The sequence below is a fragment of the Bos indicus genome, chromosome 22, assembly GCF_029378745.1.
Source record: "Bos indicus isolate NIAB-ARS_2022 breed Sahiwal x Tharparkar chromosome 22, NIAB-ARS_B.indTharparkar_mat_pri_1.0, whole genome shotgun sequence".
In the NCBI taxonomy this organism is placed as follows: domain Eukaryota; kingdom Metazoa; phylum Chordata; class Mammalia; order Artiodactyla; family Bovidae; genus Bos; species Bos indicus.
In genome coordinates this window covers 18,569,227-18,581,282 of record NC_091781.1, presented here as the reverse complement: position 1 = coordinate 18,581,282, position 12,056 = coordinate 18,569,227, and the positions used below count along the sequence as shown (strand labels likewise).

The 12,056-nt window shown below is 40.2% G+C and overlaps 1 protein-coding gene across 6 annotated transcripts in view; it reads left to right on the top strand.

The window, feature by feature from the left end:
* Positions 1 to 12,056, top strand: part of GRM7 (glutamate metabotropic receptor 7) — a 935,735-nt gene that overhangs the window by 877,863 nt on the left and 45,816 nt on the right. For 2 of the 6 annotated variants that reach the window (XM_070776295.1, XM_070776292.1), the window contains exons 9-10: positions 4,216 to 4,462; positions 10,081 to 10,172. In XM_070776295.1, coding sequence (XP_070632396.1) covers positions 4,216 to 4,462; positions 10,081 to 10,151 — 318 coding nt within the window. In that variant the 3' untranslated portion in view covers positions 10,152 to 10,172. The other 4 variants (XR_011562970.1, XM_070776293.1, XM_070776294.1 and 1 more) reach the window with 3 other exon arrangements.

Here is a 12,056-nt window from a genome sequence, read left to right as displayed (position 1 = left end):
TAGTTGTACAAGCTGGGTTACACATGGTGCTTGGGAGGAAAGCCACATTCAACCAAGGAAAAGAAACTGGATTCTGGAAATGTATTGAAGTTGATAATAAAATTCAGGCTTAAGTATCCCAACACTGCAAGGCAGGGAGCATTTTTCCCACGAGCTCAGGCCATCAAGGATGGACCATGGTGAGGCAATGAGCCTCAGACAGCCAGATGGGACAAGGGCAGTCTGGGACAGGGGATGGGGGAGGAGCTGACCCCAGTAGAGCTGTATGTGCCAGACCCCTATGTGCTGGTAAGAGAGACCAAAATCAACCACTAACACCTTTACATCTCTCAAGAAAGTATAAGGAAGATAAAGCAAAATGGTATAAAATATTCAAAATCAAACAGGGTAATTCTACAATCTGCATTGCTCATTTGACAATAAGCATTGGATAAAACAAGAATAGCCTTGAGACTAAAAAATAAATATGTTGTAATCCACCACAGATTACCACGCTGAGCTCCCTGCATCATACAGCAACTGCCCACTAGCTACCTGTTTTACATACGGTAATGTTTATGCTCACTGCTGATCTTTCAATTCATCCCACCCTCTCCTTCCCCACAAGTCCGTTCTCCGTGTCTGCGTCTCTGTTCCTGCCCTGCAAATAGGCTCACCAGTACCATCTTTCTAGATTCCATAAATACGTATTAATATATGATATTTGTTTTTCTTTTTCTGACTAACTTCACTCTGTATAAGAGACTCTAGATTCATCCACCTCACTTAAGTGGGGAGTGAGGGGCAGGGGGAGGTTCAAGAGAGAGGACATATATGTACTTATGACCAATTCACATAGTTGTATGGCAGAAGCCAACACAACGTATTGTAAAGCAATTATCCTCTAATTAAAAATAAATTAACTGTTGGAATTTGCTTTAAAAAATTGTACTAAAAGGGCTTCTAGGGTGAAAACTCAGAGTCAAAAAGCAAACATCCCACCAAAGGCCAAGAAGAGAGCAACTGAGTTCCCTTCCTGGGGCTGAGCTGGGTTGTATCCCCATGAACAAGTACCTCTGGGTTCTCTGCAGACTGAGGTCTTCCTGTCTTTCTACGTATGTAACTTATTTAAAAATCCTTTCATAATACTTACTACATGCTAGGTCCTATCCTACTTTACAAATACTCATTTAATCACCACAACAGCATCATGAGGTAGGGGGGCTCATGTTATCATCCCCATTTATAGATGTGGAAGCTAAGGCAGACAGAGGCAAAATAATTTGTCCCAGGTCACAAAGCTAGTAAACGGGAATTGAACTCAGATTAGCTCTGGAGTCTTCATTCCTAACCACTCTGCAACATAAAGGATTAAGGGACAGAAATTTGTCCCTTAATGGTCAATGATATTCCTGTTGGTTTTCACAGATTCCTGAAATGTCCCCCGAAATTACAAAAATGTCAAAACAAGTATCAAAGTCTTGATAGATTCCAGCTTGACAAGAACAAAATTACAGACTCCATAAAATAAGCAACTTTGCTACTAGAGTCCTAAATGACTAAGAGGTCTTTCTTGAGAAAAAGCATGTATGTATACACAGACCAGCACAAATATTTACATATGTATAAAGTATACAAGTTATGTATATAAGTCATAAACTCAATAAACTACAGATGGTTTCTTCAACTGCAAAATTTGCTTTTGAGTGGATAAATAGAAGGAAAGCTTAAGATTCCATGGGTCAGTTTAGATCCCTTTCTTTCTTAGACTGGCTAATCCATGGTTTGCAAAGCCCTTATTAGCAGGATGACAGCAGTGACCATGGGGGACAAAATGACAGCGTCTAAGTTCATAAACCTCTGTTTCAGGGTAAGACTTTCTTGGACAGGGTGGGCAGCAGGGTAGAATGGAGATGAAAGTCTAAAGGTATTCTAATAGGAAAAGATGAGCTTTAAACATATGGTCTAGTTCACAACCAAAAGGATCATTAATTCAATATTGTTGTCTTTATATTTTACATTTATTACGCATTATACAGTTAACGGCTGCCAGCTCCTGTAAAGCATTCAGAAACACGCACATTCAAATTAATGTTTGCTGGAAAACAGTATTCCTTCCAGATGAAAAGCAAAGTCTCTTTTAATTTCTTCTCCAGAGACCCAGATTGAAGAACTAAAGTCAGAAATGGCCAGGCAGCTAATAGATCTGATGGCAATCCCTGTATATTTAGAGAAAGGCTGTCTGACCACTGAGTCATCAGGAGGAAGAAGGTGCCTCTTATCCAAACACAGGAGCTCATCCACTGTGTGCTTCTTAAGTGCCTACTGTCCGTCAGCACCGCAGGCACAGTGACACCACTACCCATCATCACTGCCTTCACTGAACTTGTGGCTCAGTTTGAGAGATGGGCGTTCAGATGATCAGGTTAGTGGGTAGAGGATTACAAACAGGCAGCCATGACCTAAAAACAACAGTGTTTTGAAGGCCTGTATGTAGAAGAGGGCAGCAGAGGACAAGATGGTTAGATAGCATCACCGACTCAATGGACATGAACTTGCATAAAACCCAAGAGATAGTGAAGGACAGGGAAGCCTGGCGTGCTGCAGTCCATGGGGTCACAAAGAGTTGGAAATGACTTAGTGACTGAACAACAAATGTCATTAAAGAAGCTGGCTGAGAGTTAAGGTCGTGGGGGAGGCAGGCTGGAATGGATGTTCTAAAATGTAGAGGAACATTCCACACAGAAGGAAACAATAATAAATAAAAATCACACACCTGCCTGTAGAAAAGTCTGTGGTTGAATAAGCATAGCATCTTCAAGAACTTAAGGAGGGCCATGTGGATGAAATCCTGGGGAGAGAGGAAGGAGAGAGGTGAGGAGAGTGGTGGACAATTAGTCTGAGAAACCAGACAAGGGGAAAGACCATGTGGGCCCTTGTAAAACCCATTAAAGATGGGGGATTTTATCCTCAGACACATAGGAAGACACCGTTGTGGAAAACCATGATCAAATGCATTGTCAAGAGACTAGGTTTTCCACTGATGTAAAAGGCTATAGGAACTGGTCACTTGAACTTTTCTTTTTAAATGTACTTGAAATGTACTAATTTATTTACCTACCTATTTTTTACCGGTTTATTTATTTATTCATTTATTTTCAGCTTTACTGAGGTTATCACTGATTAATACAAATTGCATATGTTTAGGTTATATAACATTTTTTAAGAGGTACACTGTGATGATGTAATATACATATGTAGATATTGTGACATGATTTCCACAATCAAGTTAAGGAGCACACCCATCACCTCACAGTGAGTCTAGGCTTTAGAAGTCATGAAAACCACAGACGTATCTAAGTGAATGGTGGGCTATGAATCATGACAAGGCACTTCATAAATGCAAACGGATCAAGTCAAGCTGTCTGTAGCTTTCCCCTTACTGATCTTACTCTTCCTCATCCGCTTCAACCCTCATCTTTTCCACTTTAGGCAAGACAATGATATAACACAGTGAAGAATGAGTGAATGGGTGGCTCTACTGATTTCTCAAGAAGCGAAAGAACATAAGGACAGCTGCGAGCACCATCTGAACTACACATAACACATGTCAGGGCAAGGTTTTGTAGCCCCTTAGCAACTCTATAAGCCAACATCACTAGGTCTTGGTCTTGCCCATTGATGCTTTGTAAACCAGAATGAAGCAAGAAGGGCTTACTTTCCAAGGAAACTCAGCTCACTACTCTGTAGGCATGATGAAGGTGAATCCTTTCAAAAAAAAAAAAAATACAGAAAAATACATGTGTTGACATAATGACTTTTTCAAATAAGGTCCCAGGGTATCTGTGCAGTAAGAGATCATGTAATGTTAATTGTTTTGTTAATGTATGGGGGGTAGGAAAAAACTACCCCTTACTCGAGATTGCAAATATGACCTTCCTTGTTTCATATCCAGTTGCCATTCTGAGTAAAGGTACTTCAGATCTGATGCAAGGTTGACGCTGAACCTCTACAAAGCAGACTTTCGAGGACAGACCTGCACTCAGAGCTACCCTATGACTTTAAGCCAATGATATTTATGTGTAAACTCGCCAAGAAATGTGCAGAGCCATTCTGTCTCCCCAGGGTTTATGCTTCCTCTCCCTGTCATGGTCGTGCTTGGCATCACGTTAGGTGTTCAGCCTCCCTCTGCAGCCATTTTATTTGTAATAGTGTCTTGTGTGTTATGTCTCCTAGCTCTACATACAAACCACCACGCTTACAATCTCCATGAACCTAAGTGCATCAGTGGCGCTGGGGATGCTATACATGCCGAAAGTGTACATCATCATTTTCCACCCTGAACTCAATGTCCAGAAACGGAAGCGAAGTTTCAAGGCAGTGGTCACGGCAGCCACCATGTCATCACGGCTGTCACACAAGCCCAGTGACAGACCCAACGGTGAGGCCAAGACAGAGCTTTGTGAAAATGTAGACCCAAACAGTAAGTACCTCTCCTTTCCTTCCGTCTCCTCATCCTGCATCTGGAAGCTCTGGCAGATGTGGTGTATGCTTGCCTTTCTTTGGGGAAAGGCCGTGCGCGCTCTTGTCTTCTCGGCTGGGTTGCCTTGGCGAATGCTGCCGTTTGCTCCTAAGAGTGTGCTCACCACCTCCTTTTTGCTCCCTGTCGGGAAGCAGCTTTCAGAGGCTCTGCTTCAGATGTGTGAAATCTCCCCCATCCCTGGCTTCTTATCCTTTGGTCCCAAGCCCTCCAACTGACATCAACACAGCTGTTGAGCCGCCTTCCTTGTTCCCTTCCTCTTAGGGGATCAACTTCCTGCTAGGGAACCCCGGACACCCCATGGAACTGTAGCAATAGAGATGAAATTGAAATATTTAAGAACTTTGGAAGCATAATTTCTTTCCACTGGAGCATGAGTGTGGAGAAACTTACGATTCTTTACTAAGGAAGCCTTAGTAAAGAAAGCACATCAGATATTTAATGGAACAGGCAAACTTCCATCCAGGTACACAGGCCCAGACACCACCATGCTAATGGCCTCCCCATGTGGGAAAGCATCTGCCAGATCATTGCAGAGGAGTTTTAGCCCATGAAAAATAAAGTATTTGAGGTGAGATTAAGCAGGAAATGCCAGATTTTATATCTTTGTGGCTTGTCTGCAAATCCTGCATGGCCTTTAGCCATCCCTGCAAATGACTGCAAAGAATATGGACATACAGACGCTAGTTTGTTTAAAAAAGGAAAAGAAAAAGAAAGACAATTTTAGCCGGATTTAAATGCTTAAAATTCCCACTTGCTAACTTTGTTAGTACTATGGTGGTAAGAGTGAATTGCAAATTAAACATACTACTTCCAGAATTGGTTTTCCAAGACAACACTTCATAGGGCTGCAAAGAGTCAGACACAACTGAACCAACTTAGTGCATATAGAATGAAGCAGATTGGTATGTTCATGATGTTTCCTGTTTTATTTAGAGGAGGATTTTGGCTAGCCATTAAGCCATTCAAGACTCACTGTCCAGTTATGACCTGATTTTGTTGTACCCAAAGATTTACTGCCAAGCAGAAAGCAATTCCTGTTCTGGATACTCTGAGGTACTCCTTGATGCTCTACAACTGAGATCTTTAAAAACCAGCAAACAACTGAGTTTGGCCCTGATAGCTTTTGACAATAGCCATACAAAGATCCATGATCTCAGCCCAATCCATTTCTCAATAGTTAGCTGAATAAATACAGTGAATGCTTGAAAGTCTGTAGACAAGGAAACAAAGGCCCATTACCAACATCATGGGCTTCACTTAGATGTTTCAATAGAAGAGATTTGGGGACAGGGGAGAGGAGGGAGAAACCATGGAGGTATAGGCTCTGTTCTTATGTGTGCAGAACAAATGGTCAGTTCCGGGAAGGGGAATAGAGAGAGAATCACTGTGACAATCACTGGGGTATAGGAAAAGACTTTGGGTTGAGACAGACCTCAGTTCAAAGCCCAGCCACTCCACTCAGCAGCTGTGTGCTTTGACAATCACTGAGTTTTCCTCAAGCTCAGCATGCTCATGTATTAAATGGAGATAATAATATCTAGGTCATATGCATATCATCATGTCTCAGGCATCTGGAGATATGTATGTCAATTGCATGTTAATTTTCTTCCACTTCTGAACAGGTAAAAAGGTTAAAGGCATACCAAACACCACAAGGTAGATGAAACTGGCCAATAAACATACTTCCGTGAACATATTGATGGATCTATTTATATGTATTGTTAAATATACTACATGGTTATACGTCTATAGCATTTGATTCTAGGACCCCTTGCAGGATTTGCATTGTACAAAACCCTTACCCTGAAGATGCTCTAATAGCAGTGTTACATTTATATTTGTGCAGACATACACATTTAACAACATATGGCCAATACTGATAAAAAGAAAACATGATCAAAAGTCTATATGTATTGAAAATTAATGATCAATTAGCAACTTTGAATTGGGATAATTAATCTAATACTGCGCTACTTAAAAATAACTAGCTTTCAAATAACATTTCTACTGTTTCTAGCCTTTAATGATGAGGGTCTACCCTTGTTGAGGCTGTGTGGAGTATGCTACTGGCTGTTAAAATGTTCATATTCACATGACCCTGATAATAACAAAAACACATCTGTTCTCCTTTGAGATAGACATTAAATAGAATGCTCTGGGTGGGAGATCTCTCTTACTCTTCCTGATAACTCTGTAGGCCAGTGACCATTGTTGTCCTTTTACTGAAGAATCCCAGGCTCAGGAAGATCAGGGACTATCACCAAAGTCCTACACCACATAGCAGGGCAGCTTGGTCTGAAACCCAGGTCTGATCCCAAACCCACGCTTGCTGCTCTCTGCCGCTCTGTTTCCCACAACATGAGTGATATGTGATAATCCTAATGCAGAAATTCCTCTTTGGGCTTCTCTGTTTGGCACTCCAGCTTGCATATACAGAATATGATGATGTCTGGTGGCCGACTCTGGTGAAATGTGCTGTGGGACGCATTGCTGTTTGCTGTGTTGTCTGCAAAGACAGGAGCTCAAAGGAGGCTGCCTGGGTAGAGGCCTCATCTGACAACTCAAAAATCCAAGTATCTTAATTACCTGTGTCAGTCACAACAATCGTTCTATTTGGGATTCATCTGATGCCTTCCCCTTGAAAAAGTTTTATTGGGTTTTGTCATTGTTGGTATTTTGGTGTCTACACAGAACAAAGATAAATAGTTCAAGGAGGGGGGAAAAAAAAAGAGATGAAATCCAAAAGAGCCTTTGTCTCACAATAAATCCAAAAGATGTTTTAAAAATTATTTTAGTTATTTTGGCTTTGTGTAGACACTCCCTGAAAGTAACCATCAATAATGTGCCCAGATATCATCTGAATTATAGGAGGAGATTCATGTACCTCCAAACATTGGGGTTTCTGATGACCCAGCTCTCAAAGGTCCCTAAGAAAAGTCAGAAGACCTTTTCTGCACAAAATCTGTCCAGTAGAGTTTTCTGCAATGATGGAAATGTTCTCTGTGTTGTCCACTGTAGAAACCACTGGTCACATGTGGTGATTCAGAACTTGAAATATGGCTACTTAACTGATGAAATACACTTGAAATTTTTACTTCATTTTAAATAAATTTAAATAGCTATCCATGACTCCGAGGACTCCATCGGAGAGCAGAGCCAGAGATCATAAAAGCAAGGATTTCACTCTGGGACACTCAGTTTGAGCCCATTCTGGAAATACCTCCCAAGGTTTTAGCAATGATGCTGAACTGGGACAAAGTCAACTTAACAGAATGAAATATGTGAGGTAAGACAAAAATGCAAACCTATAGTTACTTTAAATGAGCCCTAAAGAGCCATTAAGATGGAAAATGGTGACATCATAGATAGCCATTATATCTGGAAAACCAGTCCCTAGTAATAGAAAAATGAGTATATATAGAGAAAGAAGAGTAGTGAAAATTCAATCAATGAAAACAGACCAGGCTGTTTTGATGAGAGAGAATATTATTATTGCGTTACTTAATACAAAATGTAGCTCCAAGTCATGTCAAACTTCTGAACTTTGGTAACAGAGACAAATAAATTACTGGCTGAAAGGAAACTTTCTGGTTAAAAAGAAACAAGTAAAAGCACAGACCATGGGCCTGAAGAAGGACTCTCTCTCCAAAGGGAGAGTTCTGCCTCCTGTTCTCAGAGGGAGTGTGTCTGGAAGGATGTTGAATTTATAGGATGAGCTACCTTCCTGTTTCCCTAAACACTTAGTCTCAGTGTATTTCAGTCTTCACTGTTTTCATTTTTAATCATTGCAGTTTATCATCTGGCGCATGCTCACTTCTATTCATCCAACTCCATACAGCAAGTATACATCCATATAAAAATGAATTTGTTGGCATAATATGGGCAGAAATTAAAGCTGCCCCCTACACTGCTTGTTTTTTTTCCCCAAGAAGTTTGGTTTTCCTCTTAGGTTGCCTCTTCAGTTCAAATTTCATTGCTTGAAAGAAAAAGTTATTTCTGCATGGATTCAACAAAAAGTAAATCTCAAAAACTGTCATGCATCTCTGTATTGCTGCCATATGGAATATCCAGAATTGGGTCGATGCTGGTTGGTTTCTGAGCTCAGATGAAAAACAATAGGGGGTCTAAGGGTGTAGCTCCGCCACTTACTGTATTTTTATTTATACAAGCCGTAGTTCTGCTGCTAGAGGACCACGAATGCCTGACCTAATGTGGGGAGCTTTAGATCTGGCCACCTTGAAGACTTCTCCACACCCCTTCTCTGCAAAGAAGGGCACCTCAACCTCTGGTTCTCGCACCTGCATCTTGAGTTAGGCTCATTTCTCCCAACTTTCTCTTGTTGACTGGGCAGATATATGTTCATGGCAAACTTGAAGATGCCAGATCAACTGGAGGACTTGGTTCTTGGCTTATCTATGGCCACCAAGACCTTTTTCCAGTTGGATGAATAATATGAACCGAGGCAGCATGGCTTTATTGAGATGGTGGGTAGGAACTGCTAGCTTCCTCGCCTGGTGTGGTCAGAATCAGAAGATGCTCTGTGAATTAGCCTCTGATCAGATGCTTTCCTTGTAAAGGATTGCAGTGCACAGAATGAGCAGCCCTAAGCTACCTGGTTCTAAACAACCATCCATTTTCTAAGCCAGTGCCCCAGCCAGTGCAGAGAAGCTGCTCAAGTACCTGGACTGGTTACAAATAGTTTACTCTGGACCTTCCTAGTGATTAGAGATGGCAGGAATGAGGACAGCTGGGGCACACCGCCTTTTTGGATATGGGGCAATATGACTGATAAACTGACCTGGAGAAAGAAGCTGGACACACACTGTGCAAAAGACTAATTTAAGACAGTGAGCATATTGTGATGAAGCACATTTTAGAAGAATGGCCTTTTACCACCAAAACAGAAAATCAATAATAAGATTTTAAATATAAGTTTGTATTCCGGTCCTTTGTTGAAAATTATCATTTTGCATATACTTAAGGAAAATATACAAATAAAAACTTGTGCTGCTCAATAAATCCCTCAACTGCTAGAAAATGGATGAGGGGACCACAATCTTCCCAAGTAACAATGCCAAGAAAATTCTGGAACATGCTCCTGTGCTGTGTCAATTAGTGATGGCTTTTGTTTTGTTTTGCTTGTTCATTTGTTTGGATCCCTGACATTCTCTACATTATGTTACTTGTCTCATTCTTCTGGACTAATCATGCAGGTCAGCATGAAAGGTCTAGGCTGAGTCAAAAATAGGATATCAACAAGAAGAAAAATAACCTTCTGAGCAGGTAGATACATTATTTTGGAGCTGGTTCCCTCACCTGCTTCACTTCAAGTAAAGTCCAAATGCTTTAAACCATAAGCCACCCATACTCCCATGTTCAGAGGTACCTGAATTGTGGTCAACTGGTCTACCAAAAGCTACTGAACCCACTGAGAGAGTGGGCATAATATCTGTGGTCTCTATCGCAGCCTCTTCTCCAAAAGGAGAGAAAAAAGAATAAAAATGAATATTGTGTGCACATTTATTTTATACATACCTATATATTTACTTTTCCTGTAGACTGTATACCACCAGTAAGAAAGAGTGTACAAAAGTCTGTTACTTGGTACACTATTCCACCAACAGTATAGCTTTTGCCTGCTTTCCAAAAGGTAAGAAACAATCTACTTTTTGTTTATTTGTGTGTTCTTGTCTCCACTGAGAATTAGAAATGTTTCCATGAAAACTGTGCATGATGACCTCAAAATCTATGTATACAAAGAAATACATTTTCAAAGATGTTTGCTAAGTTTAGTGTAGATGGCTGCTGTGGGTCACGTGCCTGGTTTATTTTCTGGAGAACAGGTGATGGAGTGTGTGCGTATGTGTATTTCCTGAGCCAGATTCAGTAATGGCAGGTTTGGTGCTGGTCACTCTACTTTAAAAGTCTCAATGGTGATAGCTTATTTTTATATGTATTTGTTCATACTCTGGTTTGAGAAGACAATATGGAAAACTTGGATGAGAAGGTAAAGCTTAGTAAAAATATTTGTCCTGGTTTACTTTTTTATTAAATATATACTGAGAAATATCAATGAATGACTCTACCATCTCAAACCCAAAATGGTCATGGTTCCTTTTTTGCAGCAAAGAAATAGAAAAGATTTGCTGGCTGGGCTTGATGATGAATTAAAGAGGACATGGGACTCATAATTCTGCCTAAGAGAAACAAGGAACCACCTTCACTTATCTGAGAAAGCAGGGAGAGGTTCAGTGAAAGACCTAAAGAGTCTAAAGATAAATTTCAACATTAGTCAAACCCAAGAAATACCAATAAATACCTCGGGTATTCAAACTTATACCTTAGAACAAATGGTCAATTGCGTGATGTGTGAACAGGCATGGGAATGGTCTGCTCTGAGAGTTGTTACTGACTCACCACTGATGGTTATGTTGGGTTGGCCAAAAAGTTCATTCTGGCTTTTCTGTAACATCTTATGGAAAACACTTGAACAAACTTTTTGCCCAGACCGGCGTATCACTTTGAGCCCTTACTAAAGGATAAATGCTATGAAATAGTAGTAGTAGTAGTAATAGTACCTCCCTGTTTCAGCCTAAGCAATATGATAGAATAGTAAAAAGTAACACTTGCTTTGGCAAGCATCCTTGTCCACCTGGTCAGGGCAATTCATACTGAAGGAAAACAAACAATAGAAAATTGTGGCGGATTCATTTCGATGTTTGGCAAAACTAATACAATATTGTAAAGTTTAAAATAAAATTAAAAAATTTAAAATAAATAAATAAAAAGAAAACAAAAAAAAAGAAAACATGGAATAGTGTCATTAAATTCATGGGGTGGCTGTGAATAAAAGGCCCCCTTTTGTTTTCCTCTAAACCTCCTACTATACTAATACAATCAACAGAAGCACTTCTCTCTAGAGATGTCAAGTAAGAGATCAGACACAGGAGGGGGAAGTATTGCGTCATAATGTGGGCTAGTCTTCCTCTTTCCTATCGAGGACCATTTTGTCAGATCATTGCTATGCTTCTTTCCATCTTTGTTTTTATTATGGTATTCTGAGTACCAATCATATTCTTTTCCTTTTAATCCATTTAGAACTGTAAGACAGGACAAGAGTGCTTTCAAAGTATAATTACATTTACTGTTGATTTAGATGGATGCCAGCAACTCAGTCTTTAATTTGAGATGTATTGTTCACATAGCTATTCCCTTTTCCATATTAACACGGTCTGTCCTAGTTTTTAAATAGGGCATTCTTCTGTCCCAGTGAATTTATAACTGTATTCCAGTGAGATTTCAAGTTTTCCAGTACAAGTACTTGTCAAAACACTGCAGCTCATCACTTTAATAGTCCTCTTACATGAAACTGCCTGAGCATAAATGGGAAGGAAGTTTCCCTGGGTAAAAATGATAGATTTAATCCAAATCCATTAAAAATTCTCCCTAGCTCCATTCTCAGTCGATGCCTTTTGGTTTAAAGGGTGCAAGATGAAAATGTTGTAAGTCAACCTTCCGGTTAAAAAGTACTTTT